General features: G+C 51.5%; 1 protein-coding gene across 14 annotated transcripts in view; it reads right to left on the reverse strand.

Moving 5' to 3' along the window:
- LDLRAD4 (low density lipoprotein receptor class A domain containing 4) overlaps positions 1–16,433 on the reverse strand; it is a 414,465-nt gene that overhangs the window by 20,866 nt on the left and 377,166 nt on the right. For 13 of the 14 annotated variants that reach the window (XM_037727854.1, XM_017498497.2, XM_037727855.1 and 10 more), the window contains one exon: positions 9,746–9,900. In XM_037727854.1, the coding sequence (XP_037583782.1) occupies positions 9,746–9,900 (155 nt within the window). Of the gene's footprint in view, positions 1–9,745; positions 9,904–16,433 lie in introns of all 14 variants that reach the window. The other variant, XM_037727858.1, reaches the window with a different exon arrangement.

Below are 16,433 nucleotides of genomic sequence, written 5' to 3' on the forward strand. Positions count from 1 at the left end.
AAAAAAAAAAAAAAAAGATTTTCTATTTCCTCATGATTCTGTCTTGGTAGGATGTTTCTAATAATTTTTTCATTTCTTTAAGTTATCCAATTGGTTTGCATACAATTGTTCAAAGTACTGTTTTATAATCCTTTTCATTTCTGTCTTTTTATATCCTTTTCAATCCGAACAATACATTTCATATTAAAGTACAGTGATTTGCAGCTATGACTTGCTGAGGATTCCCCTGTGCTGCTCCATGGGCTGCCCTGCATCCCTGTGTGCAAGGCTACACCACGCCTGGAACCCTCCCGGGCTTATGCTCTCAGCTACACTCTCCTTTCCACACACACAGAGGATCCAGGAATGATCAGATATGGGGTCTGGAAACAGCCAGGGGGAACACTGAACACTGTTTTCCAGCATGTGCTTTGCAACCTCTCAGAGAGCTGGAAAATCCATTTAAGTGGGTCATAGCCAGCATTCCAAAAAAAATTAAATAGAATAAAAACGATCTGGGCACACTGTAAGTATTGTTTTGTAAAACGTCTGCCTTGACTGCGTTATAGGAGGCTTTTGTGTTGCTATATAAAATGTATTTCTTACCGTTCTTCATGGTTAAATACAGATTGAAGGCTTCTGAATGAAGCCAGTTATCCCTTATTTAGAGGGGGGAAACTGAGGACAAAGAAGGTGCATTCCTCTCTAGGTGCCTTGTCCAGTCTGCAGTAAAGCGAGGCTGCTACCGGGTATATTGACGCTACCCAAGCTCTAACCACTCAGTGAATGAATGTATGGCCTCAAATAGTTGGAAATTTATTTTTCTCCTGTTTCAGGGTGAGAATTTCAAAGAAGAGGTGAAACTGATCTTTGGATATTCGGCAACATCTTTGCCTTCTGATAAAATCAATTTTCCCTGTTTTCTCCCTTTTCTCATGCAGCCCCACCACCATCTCAGTATTTTATCACTACCATCCTGTCCACTCTAGATGGCAGTCACAGCCTGGATGTGAAGCCAGCAGCCCTTGATGTCAGAGACTGCACCTCCCCCCTTCTTCCTCCCAGGGAATCCATCATCAGACTTCTAAGATTCAAGATCCCCCAGCTCTGCTCAATCTAGGGCACATCCCTTAAGAGAAAAGACAAATCATCTAGGAAGGTCTACTGGGAAGAAAGGAAAGGGAATCCTTTCTATTTCTAGGACAATGCAATGGACTGGGGAGGGGGGAAAGCGGTACGGAGGTGCCTCTCCCAGCTTGCTGCTGGGGATTCTGAGTAATCGGACTTCAAGAGGAATCAGCCTGGGAATGAGAAAGCTCCAGGCAGCAGGAAAATGTGGAACCACACAAGATCCAGGCAGGCTTGATCTTGATCTCAGCCCCAGTTGACTCGTCTCATGTGTGAGAGGAAGTCAGGGCTCAGAGGGGAGCTTCTGTGACCTTCACTCAAGGTCACAGAGCTGCTGGATTTGCCCAAAGCCAGACTCCAGCCTGGTGAGCTTCCCCAACAAGGGCCACCCAGAGTTAGACTCACTAAGAAAATTTTTATTTTTCATTTTCCGGAATAAACCACACCAACTTTTAAGGACTAAGCAAAAAATAAAGCAACATATTTTACTACTAGATTATTAATGCTAATGCTTTATATATTTAAAAGATTACTATAAACTTGTTTATAAAAACTTTCATACATTTTATTTAAAATTATTGTTTTAGCCACCATAGAAACCATGTTGAAATGAATTACCTGGGAGTCTATATAGATGGCCAGATCATTACTACCTTCAGCATCAGTTTACATGAACAGAGGATGTTTCGCAATTGCAAAGGTAATACATGAATATATTCTTATCATAAAAGTTTTACTGCACAGACCGGGGTTCCTTTGTTCGTGCCTCCTCCCCAGGCACAGCTGTCAGTTTGCTGTGGATCCTTCCTGGTCATTCTCTACAGGTCAGTTTGTAACTCGGACGTCAGCCTCACTGAGTCGTGCCTGCCTTTGAACCAAAATTCTATCATTTGGTTTGATCACCCATATCATGCACAAGACTTAACTCTAAATGGATTTTAGCTAGTGCCAAAAATCAAATCTATCCCCAAAGAGCAAGTAGGGGGAAAAGAAAAGGGAAGGTTTGCCATTGCGGAGAAGCTTTTAAAAAAAGTTTCCCTTGACTTAAAAAAAAACAAAAAACAAAAACAAAAAAAAAACCAACCAAAAAACCTAGTCAGCTGCAGTGGCTCATGCCTGTAATCTCAGGACTTTGGGAGGCTGAAGTGGTAAGCTGGCTTGAGCCAAGGGGTTTGAGACCAACCTGGGCAACACAGTGAGACCTTATCTCTACAAAAAAATTTAAAAATTAGCCAGGTGTGGTTGTGTGTGCTTGTAGTCATAGCTACTTGGGAGGCTGACATGGGAAGATCACTTGAGCCTAAGTGTTCGAGGCTGCAGTGAGTTATGATCATGTCGCTACACTCCAGCGTGCACAACAAAGCGAGATCTTGTCACTTAAAAACAACCCCAAAACCTGATGGTAATTCCCAAACGTTCTGAGCAGCGGCAACATTGGTAGAAGGACAGTAGAAGGACTATTTGAGACACTGTCACTTTAAAGACAAGCCTCAGCTCTTCAAAAGCCCACTGTTGTTCATGTGGGAATCTGCACGGACCTGGGGTCCAGCATCTTTACACAGCTTCCACCTGGCCGCTTGGCCTCCTGTTTCTCTTAATTGAAGGGAGACGTTCTCATTTTGAGGTAATGTGAAGTTGTCTATCCTCTAATGCTTCAATTAGACAGAGCAAAAACTTCCAAATGACCTGATAACACCAAGTCCTTGCTCACTCAGACACTGTGCGGCCAACTCATAGGACCCTGAGCTCTTGAAATGCAGTTTCCGTGAAATGCAATAATGGAGAGCTGTCATTGGACAAGGCAGACACACACATCTGGTCTGCAGTGCAGCAGGGTCTGCCTTGCCTGTGGGGAAACGGTCCCCCACTGTTCACCCCAGCAGTGATGCCAGAGGAAGCCTGTGGCTCTTTTCTTTCGTCTGGAGTGTAGAGACAGACCGCATACAACTGCATCAGTAAGCCCCTTAGTCCACTCCTTCAAGCCTTACTGAAAATCGTTCCTTTCCATCGTTTTCCATATGCTTTTCTAAACACATGAGGTGGGCAAGAGCGAGAGCAGCAGGGCACAGTGAGTCAGCCCTCCAGACACAGCAGGAATGAACAGCAGCACTGAAACCCCTGCTCCCTGTTCCCGCTGAGGGATCCCACTGCCTGTGGGTTTCTCAAACACCCCTGAGCCTGAAGCCCACCTCAGAGCCTCTGTCTGCGGGGGAGGGTACAGCGACACTGCCCAGGTAAAGAAAGGCACCCCCTACACATGGCACACCCAGAGGTCCCCTCATCGTGGATTCCAAGCCCCAGCACAGCGGGCTCCTGGCTGTCAGCCACCTGCCCAGGACCGTCTGCCCTCTGGCCACTGTTGCTCCCAAGGCCAACAAAGAGGCTGCTGGTGGCAGGGCGGAGCCTCAGATAGCAGGGAGCCCATGGCCACTGCTGTCCCTCTGGCTACAGGCTTTAGCCACAGAGGAGGGCCCTGCTTGGGGAGATGACTGGATAACAGTGGCCACGAGTGACCATGTCAGGCTGGCACAGGACACGCGGTGCACTGCTGACCCAGACATGCGGCTTAACTCCTAACCAGGCAGGAACAGTCTTTACTTCTACAAGGACTTTCTCGACCATTTTTCTGGAAAACAGTGGCCCTCTCAGTCTATCTTGTTCTTCAGTTTTGTGGTAGAAGCCTGAGTGCAGAAGAACATTTTCTATGAAAAACAGCCCCCACATGCTAACCCACAGATGGCAACGATGCTGCCCATTGTTGAAGGGTCCCCAGCGAGAGATGGGTGACATCCTGGGGAGCACAGGCTCCCCCATGGCAGCTACCTCATAGCCCCTGCCTCAGGGTGTGGCCCCATAGGCTGCCTTTTCAAGAGAAGATGGACATTCCAACTTTGATGTGAAATCTCCCAAATTTAATTTAAAATTTTTTTTTTATTTTTATTTTTTGAGATGGAGTCTTACTCTGTTGCCCAGGCTAGAGTGCAGTGGCACGATCTCAGCTCACTGCAACCTCTGCCTCCCAGGTTCAAGCGATTCTCCTGCTTCAGTCTCCCAAGTAGCTGGGATTATAGGCATGCACCACCATGCATGGCTAACTTTTGTATTTTTAGTAAAGATGAGGTTCCACCATGTTTATCAGGCTGGTCTCAAACTCCTGATCTAAAGTGATCTGCCTGCCTTGGCCTCCCAAATTGCTGGCATTATAGGCATGAGTCACTGCACCCAACCCCAATTTTTAAAAGCTAGATCAGCTTAGGTCAGAACACCCTGTGGGACAAACCACGTACACAGCCATGCTCTAGGCTAACTCTGTCGCTTCTGCAGAGAGGAACTTGTGGGATGGACTCACCCCATATCAGGGCACTGTGGATCTGAGGAGCAGGAGTTTCTGCATCAAGAGGGCTGGCAGCCACCAAGTGCTTGTCCTCCTCCCCAGCAGTCAGGACCCCCTCCCAATGTCCGCCCTGGGGGAAGCCTGGAGGAGCCTGGCTATGCTGGGTGGGGCCTGGCTGTTCCTCCTGGCTGTGGGAACAGGCATCTGGATTTTTACAACCGATTTAATCCCTGTAGGAGTTGGTAGTGAAGAGATGCCTGATGTGATTTCTTTTGTTAACTTTTTAATTGAAATTGCTGTTTCTATAGGTCAAAAATGGCTGAATGTCCACAATTTCGTGCTCTTCAATGTGGGTAAAAGTCCCCGCCCCTCTCCTGCCTCTCCTTCCATCCACTGATGGCCACCCCTTCTGCTTGCATGCCATCTGCTGCCCTGGGCTGTCCCCACAGGCTGGGCTGGACCCTCTGGGCCAGGCTGCAGGCAGTCATAAAAGGTCACCTAGGCTCTCTCAGCTCTAGCAAGAAACGTGCCAGCAACTTGTTCAAACAGGTCTCCGTCTGTGTCTGGAATATTCATGCCCCTTTACTGTTTTCCCATAACTAAGTGGTCTAAGAAAATGAAAAGAAATATAGACAGTCTCAAAGCTCAGAAGTCACTCAAACCAGGCTCCAGAGATTCAAATTCAAACACACAAGGATTCAGATTCAAACCCACCACTGCTATCTGCCATGATATAAGCATTTGCTTTGCCTGTGACATAATTTACATTTGAGTTGCTAGTTTTCATTTTTATCCAGAAATGGCTACTTCCACCACAGTCAGGCCCAGCAATGTCCCTGGGCTCCCCTGAGACACACAGTGTCTACTGTGCGGCGACAAAGGCTGACTGGCTTCAGGACGCCCATCACGTTCATGCGGCATGCATTGTCCCAGGCCAAGGGACCTGGGAGGAAGGTGCTAGCATCAGGAGGATGCTGGCGGAGGGGAGGAGGGCCCTGGAGGTGGGAGGGGGTGCTGGCTGAGGCGAGTAGGGCTGCTGCTCCTCACCTGCACAGGAGCACACCCCATGGGACTGGGACCAGAACTGGCTGAGCCGGTCACTCCCTCAGGAAAGGGGCCACAGACGGCAGCGGGGCAGTCACCACTTCTCAGAAGGGGACTCTCCGAAAGAAGCAGGGAAGCCAGGGCCACTGCGACGCTATCTGGTTAACCTTGGTCTGGCCCTTCCTTGTGGTCAAAGGGGACAACCTGTGGAGGAGGCAAAGGGCCGCTCACAGCAGGGTGGGAAACTTCCACAACCAAGTAAGGCTGCCCGCCTGCTCATCCTCCTCAAAACCAAAACCCAGTCCCATCCTACTGCCTCATGCTATGTTTCCACCTCCACTCTCCAGGCTTCCAGCAGAAAGATGGAACAATTAGTTTAACCAGAGTGTGAAGTCAAATCACCTAAAAGTTGGTTAATTTGATGCCCAGCCCTTCTGGCATCAGGTTTCAAAAAAACAGCATTTTTTAACGCACTCACGCAGCCCTCGGGTGGGTCTCTACTAATGGGCCCCCATAGGAGGTGCCCCAGCAACGCACAGGCTCCGAAGAAGGCTGTCCCCACAGAGGGGATGGGAGGGACACACACCCTCAGCTGCCGACTAGAGGGTGCTGGGCTCCCAGGGCCTCGGGTGCTGAGGGAGGAAGGCCTGGGACATCGGTGCTGAGAAGGAAGGGGTGCTTAGCAGCTTGCAGGGGCTCTGATAATGGAACGAAGCCATGAGGGTGGCAGCACCTGCCCACACACACACCTCCTCCCCAGCGGCCTCACCCAGGAGCACAGGCCCGCACAGCAGCACAGGGATCCCGGAGGCGGAGGACTACCAGGCTCTGCCAAGAGGCACAAGGCCCTCCCTGCCATGCCAACCAGCCAGCCGTGTCTGTCCAGCCCCTTCCAAGCCCCTTGGGAGGGGGCTACCTGACACAGGCAGTCACCTAGGGATGGGGAAGCAGGCAACTTGGAACTGCCCTCGCCAACTGCACATGGGTCAGGCCAGGCTGGGCATGGAAACAGAGGAGACGCAGGTCCTCATGCCTGCCCCAAACACCTCCCACAGCTCCCAAGCCTGACACTCTTCCATCCCAAAGTCACAATCGGCCAGCCAGGCCCCCACCCTCCCCCAGGAAGATGGAGAGAATGGCAGCAGGGCCTTGGCTTCCGCCAGGGGACTGCAGGTGCTGCTGGTGGCAGGGATGGGGCATGGCCACTGTTTCCTGCTCCTGCTCGGTGCCCAGCTCCTGGGGGGCATCCACTGAATGAACTGCATAAGCAGAGGAGGCAGGAGTCACCAGGGGAAACTGTTCCCAAGGCAGAGTCCCAGACCGAACCCCAAACTTGTACTGCTGGGAAGTAGATGCTGTGGATGCCTCAGAGCCGGCCTAGGGAGACTCCCTCATGGCAACAGGTGGCCTCTTCTGTCAGTGAAGCACCCCCGTGCCAGGCAGTGCTCAGCACCTGGTGGGACCCGCTCCTCCGCCTCAGCGCTGCTTACATCCCTCAGATGATTCTTTGTTTCGGGGCCTCCCGCGCACTGTAGGACACATTGTAGGACCCTCCTCCCCCCGCTTATGATGCCAGACACTGCAAATGTCCTCTAGACATTTGGCAGAATCATCCCTGATTGAGACTCCTGACCTGAGTGTAGATGAATCAGATCGCTCCCCTAATACTGCGCAGGGGAGCGATCAGGGAATAGGCATTTCTTAAAAGCAGCTAGGGGGAAGTAGGGAACTAGGAGGCAGGAAGCCTGTCTGCGTGAGGGCATTCCTGGGGTGAGAGGACCTAGGTGAGGGGACCCTCACGGCAGAGAGGGGGAAATGGAGAGCACGGCCACACCTACAGTGTTAGCGAGGCCTGAGTCTGTGTCCAGGAGAGAATGGAGAACCTCATCAGCTGCCACTCTTTTCCCTTGTGGGGAACCATGAACTAGGCTAAGAGACCAGTTTGGGAAGTGGAGCAAGGGCCTGGGCTGGGCTGCCTCTGGTCATTGAGCTGGAATGCATCTTGCGTTTTATGAAACATCACACAGAGCCCTTTGCTAAGCTGTGTAGAAGCCACAGGAGGGACAGCCCAACCTCGAGGAGGGACAGCTTTCAATTCCAGGTTACTCAGGAAAAAAAGCAGAAATATCGTAGCAGCTCAGGACCTCAAACCATGCTGTGTGCAGCCGGCATCTCTGCAAGCGCCAGCGCAGCTCCCGAGCAGAGCTCTCAGGGGCAAGACTGTACATGCACATTAACAGAACCAGGCCCAGACAGGGATGTGGACCTCTGTGGATACAATTCACTGGCTACCAAATGTCTTCACCTGCCACACAGTGTGCAGACCTGAAGGGACCTCTGAATGTCGCTTCATCACCTTCCTGATTTCAGGGAAGGGAGGCTCTGCTGGTGGCCAGTGGCGCTTCCCAGGAGAGGACGTCACACAAGCCCGCCACAACGACAGAGAAGACACTTCTTTGACACGTTTTGCTTTTCTGCTGTGCCTTTTGGTCGGAAAAGGTGTGGCTGGCGAACAGGTTCAGGACACAAGGTGCTATGAACAGGGACTGCAAGGGGGCTGGGCATGCGCCTGGCACAGAGGAAGGAGCTGCGTGACTTGTGCTAGGGAGAGAGAAGCCAACACCGGGGCAAGTCTGGGAGGAAGATCAGGGAGGGCCCAGGCAGGGGATAGAAAAGCTCCCTGTGTGCCCGCACACAGAGACACCAAGCGTTCCGGAGCTCCTGGAGAGGCCAGGGAAGGCTGTGCCTGTTTCCACCAAGGCCAGGAGTGGTGTTCACAGCCTGTAATACATTAAGACAAAGCAGCCACGTCTTAGCCTTCTGTGGTTCTGAAACTGCCGTTGTGCTGAGATTTTCTCCCTGTCCTCTCTTGAAACAGAGGAATCGCATACACTGTGTGTTTGGAACTTCAGAAGAATTAGTCCACCCTCTGTCCAACAATCTACAGGCAGCAGGATGCCAAAGCATTCAGTACATCTCGACGGCGCAGCTGCTGAGGCTTGAGGAAGGTAAACTGCAGGGCCAGAGGGGCTTGTAGACTAGACTGAGCACCCGAAGAGAGGGCAGAAGGGGCAAGAGAGGATGCAGTGGCGAGCGGAGGAAAGGGCTGTCGGGGTGCACACCTTCCCTGGCATCCCATCTCCTCCTTGAGGCTGCCGTGTCCAGCCATCGCCACAGTCTGAACGTAGCACTTGGTGGCACCAACCCCTTCCCTCTCCCCACTACCTGCAGGAGCTGCAAAGCAGAGAGCACACCTCCACTCTGCCCATATGGATGGCTGCACCAATGGGCCCAGTGAAGTGTGAGCCTGCCTTCCTGAGAGGGGTCCCAGCGGTTTAAGGGAAACCACTCTAGGAAACCCACCTGGATGGCTACACCCTGCACCCTGGACAGCCTCCCTAAGTCAGGGCAGGAGCAGGAACTGCACAGCCCTGGTCCTGAAAAGGGATGCCTCTCCTGTGCTCAGCAAACTGCAGGATTCGGCCATGCTGCCCACCACTGAAGTCAAGGATCTATAAGCTCGCTGAATTCACCGCTCCTAACCCTCTGGCTGGAAGCAAAGCCATCAAAATCACAGCCTGCAAAACAGGCTTAGGACAGGATGCTCTAGCAGCCCCCGGTCTCCCAAGTTTGATCAGAGCAGTTTGGCTGAATATCTGTGTTTTACTTTCCAGAGGAGGAAGCTGGTTTGGGGCAAGAAATAATTGGAAACTTAAAATTAACCCAAGCTGAGTGTGTACCCCTCTACAACCCCACCGCTGATCCCCTAGGAGGCTCCCATGGCCTCAAGCTCCGGGTGTCCTCCAGCTCATGGCACCCAGGCACTGCTGGCACGTTTAGTGACAATGAATGTGTGATTTGTCCCAGAAGAACCCTCAGGACCCAGCTCAGGACAGGACTTTACAACACAATGTATCTCACAAGTGCACTGCCAAGCCAGAGGAGCCAGGCACGAGGGAGCACCATGGCCGGCCCCAACGATGCACGGCTCCAAAGCTGGCAAAGCCACACACTCGGCAGGGGAGGCCTGGCAGTGGCCAGGCGGGCTTCTGGGAGGACTGCCATGCCTATTTCTTGACTGGGTGCTGGTCACACCGATGTGTTCAGTTTGTGGGGACTCACTAGGCGGAACACTTAGAGGTATGCTTCACCCTGTTTTTTAAATGTCAACTGAAGGTGCTTCCAGCCTCTGAACCCTGATGGGCTCCTGAGTCTCTTGCCGCTGCCTGACTCTGGAGCCAGGGTGGCCAGGGTACTCACCTGTGGCAGCCTGTCCTCCCGTCTCCGGCTCTGGCTCGGGCGGTTGATGAAGGACCGCGTGGAGACTTTGTAGTGGTTCAGCAGGCAGACGATGACCACCACCATCACCGTGACCACGACGACAATGATGATGATCTGGGCGAACTCCAGCTCCGCTGCCGTGAAAGAGAAGAATGGTTAGCCACCTGGCCCCTCTGGCCCCGCCCCGTTCTCCAGATACCGCCACTGTGCCAGCCAGCAGGCCCTGAAGGCCTCTTGCACACATCTGGTCCTCAGAGGCCACAGAAGACAGCACAACTGTCCCACTTTAGGGAAAGAGACATGAAGGTACAATTGGGAGGCCGAGCAAACCTGCAGCCAGGGAGCCGGAAGCCTGTGCTTCTGGCCACACCTGCCACTGGATCCAGCCCGCTGCCTGGGCCACGGGAGGACTAGGGTGTCCTCAGAACATCTAGCAGAAAGGTTGGCCTGAGAGGGTACTCTTCCCCACAGACCTCTGCTCCCCAGCATCTTCATCCCACAAACCTTGTCTCTGCAATGCTAGAATGAGAGGCCCTTAAGAAGGTACGTCTATCCACCCACAGACCTCTGGAAGTGCTGGCTGTAATGATCCCTGCTTCCCACATGGGGACATAAGTCCAGGCCAGAGTGTTGGCCCCAGTCAGGTCTGTGGGCAGGCCCCTGGGTGCCACCTTCTCCTAGAACATGAAAAGCCCGGGGCTCCCATCACCTAGACCCTCTTCCTGCCAGAGGACACCCTCCATCCCCCACCACAGGGAATTGAGAGTCTCCCCAAACTGAAGCTATTTCTTTAATGTCACTGCTCTAAAAAGTTAAACCCGTCTTTATGGTTGAGTGGAGTTTCTCAGAGCAATCCCCCAAGGGACCCATACTCAAAAGGAAAAATCACATCGGCCCCTTCCCTCCAAGGTTGTGGCTATGCAGGTGAGTTAGGAAACATTGTTTCCAGCACTTCAGGAGTGGTCAGGTCTCCCCTGGGTTTCTGACACCACCACTCCAAAATTCCCCAAATGCTATTGACACACACTTCACACGTGAGTCCAGCAGCACAGAGTGACTTCCAGTCACAGAGTGTTGGGCCAGTAGCTGGACGCAGGTGAGTTAGACCCCTGTTTCGGGAGAGGAAGTAGGTCAAGGGCTCATGGGGGACCTGGACCCACTTTCTGCCCCCCTCTCCCAGCCCATGGCTCTGCTGCCTGCTTCATTCCTAGTCCCCCACGCTGGAAGGAAGTGACTGTCCATGCAGTGATGTAAACTCAGAGCAAGGGGCTCGGGGATGCTGTGAGGAAGACAGTGCAGGAATCTAGGGGTGGCATCATGTGGGACATGACACAAGGCGGGAGGAAGAGGAGAGAACACCATTAACTGCACTGCCCTGGGCTCACAGCACACATGCACACACATACGCATCACACACATATGTGCACACTTGCGCTGCAGCAGGGCTCAGGCCCTGGTCAGTGGGGAGGTGTATCTGTCAGCACATCTGCTCCTATGTGGGGTGATGCAGGCCAAGACCAGGTGGTGCTTCCCTAGCAGTTACGGCTGCGTGCATCTGCCATCCACACCCTGGGAACTGAGGGTGAGGGTGGACGAGGGGCTCTGTGGATTCCTCCACGTCCTACCCTTTGAGACTGCCCTCCGCTTCCACACTCAGATCCCAACACCTTAGGGACTGAGGGTGGGAGTGGAGGGCAGCGGGGCCCTGGGGTCTATAGGAGAGGGGCTGGTGCCTTAAGAATGGAAAGCGGAGTGTGTGGGAGGCCGATGGCTGAGCTGTGCACAGCGAGCAAGTGGACCTGCCAAGTGCCCCCTGCCCCCACAGGCAGGGAGAGGCCAGGTCAGTGGGAACATCACCCTTCCCTGTGGACACGGACAAAGCCATGCTCAGAGGTATAGAGGCCATGCCCCGAGCAGCTCCCCGAGGCTGGCAGTCAGTGAGGCCTGTTGACCCTGCCCCAGCCAAGGGGCTGCTATTGCCCTGGGGTCCCCTGTGACCTGTCGGCTGAGTGGTGGGGACTCTAGGAACCTGGTGCCCGGCCCAGCCTCGGGGCTTGAGTGTCTACTTCCTATGGGGAGGAAATGTCCAGCAGAGCTGCCACACTTATATGACACCCCCACCCCCCGACCCAAGAGCTCCCCAGGGCTTATCAACAATTTTCATGCTGGGGGCTTCCTGGGAAGACTGAAATTGCTTCAAGCAGGGGCTTGGGCCCTTTACAATTGGGTTCCAATGGAAATGTGACCGTATTTCTGCTCACAGGCCACAGGAAGTATGACACGCTTGTTTACCTAGGAACACAGTCTTTGACTCTGCCCCTGTGCGTAACCTTCCTGTGTCTGGGACACCCTGGCCTTGACCCTGTGTTTCTCAGGACCCTACCCCCACACACCATGTGGCGTCTCCCAGGCTGTCTGGAGCCCCTACTTTGTCCCTCCTGACACGGGAGGCAGCTAAGTGGCTTCACTGGTACAAGGTGGATTGATTAGACTCAGCACCCCCGGCTGAGAGAAGGGGCTGGGATGTGTGGCCCCGCTGGGCTCTGTCCAGGTTCATGGGTGTGCTCTCTGTGAGAGCAGCCACCGCCAACAGGACAAGGCCTGCACTGGCTGCAGAGTGCCTGACTGCGCCTCCAGGAGCCCTGAGGGTCTGTGCAGGGGGTTGGCCACCAGCCCGAGGAGATCACCCAGGGACAAGCATGAAAGGAAGCAGAGAGATTCCGCTCAGGACAAAGGCAGTGAACACAGTGTAAGGACTGAACCCCAAATAATGCCTTGTTTACCAACCCTTATTTTTATTTTGTGGTTCAATAGCAGAGTATTCACAAATTACCTTTCAAGTTAAAGCATACCCTGGGATTTCCAAATGTTTTCTTTTCAAGAGAACTTCATTGCTTTATGGACATGGAAACAGGAAAATCATGGTGACAGGGGAGGTACACAAAGTCCTGCAATGGATCAACTCTTCCCTTGGAGGACGCCTTTCTAGGTCATCTGTTCTTGAATATGGAAAGCTATGCAGATAAGCATTTGCAGCAAAGCAAATCAAATTATGTTTTCATAAGTCTCTGGGCATTTTTTACATATTTGTGTTTCATTTGAAAAGAATTTTCATTACAAAAATAATGAAAACTTGAAAATTTAAATCATATAGAAGGAAACAGTGCAGTGTAAAGTCTCCCTTCCCAACCCACAGTGCCTTGACTCCACCAAGCCCCACTCTGTCCCATGGGAAAGCCCAGGCCCCCGTTGTACGTGTCTGTGTTTGCTATGAAATAAAGGCTTTCCTCTTTTCAGTTATTTGAATCGATGTGCAAATATCTTATTTGTTTCTTTTCACTTAATACATCACAGACTTCTTTAAACAAGAACACATATGCACTGGCCTCGCTCTGTCTGGCGGCTGTCTGTTACAGAGGGCACACATACTGGAATTTGCCTTCTCCAGCTGGTGGCTGTTCAGGCAACTTGCTTGTTTTCTTTATTCTCTTATGACCATAAGATCGCACGTGTACATGTGCAAGTGTATGGTTGGCACACGTTTGTCAGTGTACTTGTAGGAAAGACTCCTAAAAGTGACATCTGTGGGCCCAGGGCATCATCACTTTTAATCTTCATGGCTACTGAGAATCTACCTTTCGTAAATGCTGCACTAGTTTAGGCTAACCCAGAAGGCACGTTCCCTGCGCCCTCATTCACAGTGGAGACTCACCCTTTTAATTGATGCCAATTGGATAAGCAAAAATATGTGTCGCATTTTAATTCATATTTCTCTAATTACTGGTAATTTCAGATCTTTCCCAATGGTTATGGTAATTTGTATTTCTCTTTTTCATAATCATATTAGTGTGTTTGTAGTTTTCTCATTTATTTCCTATGTATTTATATGAAAGCTTGACATATTATGGTTACACATCTTTGTCTGTTACGTGTTGCAACTATCTCCCCTAGCCAGTCATTTCTTTAAACTTTGCGGTGGGTTTCTCTATAGATGCTACACATTTTTATGCATCAAACACTCTCTTTTTCCTTTATGGCCTCTAAACTTCCTGTTTGATTGGGAAGGTCCTCTTCAATATTCGAAACATATTTTTTCTTCTAAGATTTTTGGAGTTCGTATTTTATGTTAGATCTTTATTTGCTCTGGATTTTATTTCTCTTTTGGTCTGAGCACATGGAACACGCGATACTGTCTGAGAGGCATGCATCTTTTGAGCTAATATCTTACTTAAAGATTCAGGCAAGGATGAGAACGATCTCAGTTGTATGAAACAGTGCATGGAATTACTCTCTGTAATACTAAATTCCAGGCTGGGTGTGCCTGGAATCTCAGCACTTTGGAAGACCAAGGGGGCGGATTACTTAAGGCCAGAAGTACAAGATCAGCCTGGGCAATATGAGACCCTATCTCTACAAAAAAGAGTAAACCCCACACCACCTTTCTTTTGAAGGGGACTGCTTTCTTATAAACCTGCACACTCGGGATCTGCCCTGCCCTGCTGGGACACCTGCACCGTGCTGTTGCCCTGAGGCTTCAAAGGTGTCAGGCACTGGCTGTGGCAGGTGCATCTACAGGACAGAGATGAGCAATGGCCCTGGAGGTTCACAGGCACCTTAGTGGCATGGAACTCACCTGGGGCAGGTTGAGGTCACAGGCGTGCTCAGAGGCTGTGGGAGCAGGAACAGTGTTCCCAGGAGCCTGCAGACTGAATCGAGTGGCCCTGCAGGGCGCCCTTGGGTGGCAGCAGCCTGATGAGGGCCTGAGCCAGGAGAGTACTCTGCCGAGAGCAAGAGAGGCAGCTCTTCCTGCAGGCGAGAAAGACCCAGGGATGCTTGGGTCCTAGAGACCACTGCCTCACAGCCTGGCCATCTCACTGCAGCAGCTTGGTCCCTGGCTACAGATGAGGGTGGCCTGTGGTGCCCCTGAAGCCCTCCCCTGAGGGTGTCAGGGCCTAGTGTGGGGCCCCACAAGTGCAGCAGACACTTGCTCTGGACTCTGGGAAAAACCCATAAATGGAACGAGACCTCCTCGTCTTTACGTCATGGGAGCAGAACACTAGCAACTGAAAAGACAGTGTTGTACTCTCTTCAGGGCCACAAAGCCTCTCCAAACAGGGCCCAGGGTATCCTCAAAGTGAAAACTGCAGTCAACAGGTTCTCGGAAACATGCGTGATGATTCCCAGACCCTGGAGCTCTGCACTGAGATGCCCTTTCCCTCCACGACCCCCTTCAAGCTCACGAGGGGGTGTGTGGCAACCCCCACACCTGTCCTCCCACACCCTTTCAGTCATTTTAAACAGGAGAATTCCACTAAACACCCACAGCCTGTTTTCACGTGGCAGGGCAGGGTGGTGGCTGCGGTGTGTGGAGCCCAGCATTTATAGAAAGGAAAGATGCCTGGGGTTTGGGTTTTGTTTTTAGGGGTGGGAGAGGAGTGGGCTCGAAAGGAGAGGCTAAGAAGAGAATGAATTCTGGAAGAACCGTTAAAACAGAAAGTTTAGAAAAATAAAACCTGCAGAAATAGTAGTATTCTTAGAAGATTACTAGGATGCTCTGGGCTTCCAAGATACCATGCACCTAACACATATTCTGAACACAGACCACTGCTCAGGTTTCCCTGGTCAACAGCAACTGATGTCCACAGAAGAGTGCCAAAGCAAGGCATGCAAAGAAAGAAGTTGAGGCCAAAGTCAAATGTTCACACCCCCTTCTACAGTGCTGTAGTTCATGATGCTATAACAGATGAGTCAATGCAATGGAAATACCGGATACTTTTTAATACATCTAGCCTAAAACTTACAGGAAGGCATCCTAGCACCTTCTTTTATTATTGTACAGCAGTGACAGTGACGACAGTGATGATGGCATCTCTCTATTTTTATGGAAACATCTCCAGGAAATCCCAAGCTGCACAGTGGAGAATTACAGGAACAGAAGAAGCGGTGTGAAGTCTGTCGGTCTCTTCCCTGGTTCAATGAGGAGCTGAACTGAATCATACTAGAGGCATGAGTGTCTGCACTATTTTTAAAGAGCTCTGGGGAAGTGTGGTTGTCCCACCTTAGGCTCCTAATATAACACTCATTTCTATTTGTGGACTGGTTAACACCATCTTCCATTTGGTCTTTCCTCCACTAATACATTATCCTTCACTGAAGTTCTATTTCTACATGTTTAATTATTTTTAAGCTCCAGATGTGCAATGTATGCCCTCCAAAACCCTATCATGGAGCAGGAGGCAAGGTCTGGGCCCCTCATGTGTTCCTGTCTTTCCCTAGGCTGAGTAAACACCTTGGCAAGAATCCAGAAAATATTCCATGCAGAACACAGCAATGTCGCAGAATTGGCCGCCCACTAGCCATGAAACCCCCACCCTACCCTGCGTGGTCACTTCCCACCCTACCAACAGTAGCACCCTGCCTCACTCACGTATGTGCTGGTCTCTCCTGGAACACCAAGCCCAGGGCTGGGCTGGCCTGCTGCACAGCCTCACCTCCAGGCAACCCCTTCCCTCGCACACCTTCCTGCCCCACTGCTGGGACACAGACGCCGACCCTCCCACATGTGGCTGGGCCTGCTTGGCTTCTGCACAGTGAACTTGTCGAATTTCCTTCCTGTCTCTGTCCTCCTCAGCAGAGACGGGCGTGGTGATGAGATGACAGCCTTAGG

The sequence above is a fragment of the Cebus imitator genome, unplaced genomic scaffold, assembly GCF_001604975.1.
Source record: "Cebus imitator isolate Cc_AM_T3 unplaced genomic scaffold, Cebus_imitator-1.0 Scaffold242, whole genome shotgun sequence".
Classification (NCBI taxonomy): domain Eukaryota; kingdom Metazoa; phylum Chordata; class Mammalia; order Primates; family Cebidae; genus Cebus; species Cebus imitator.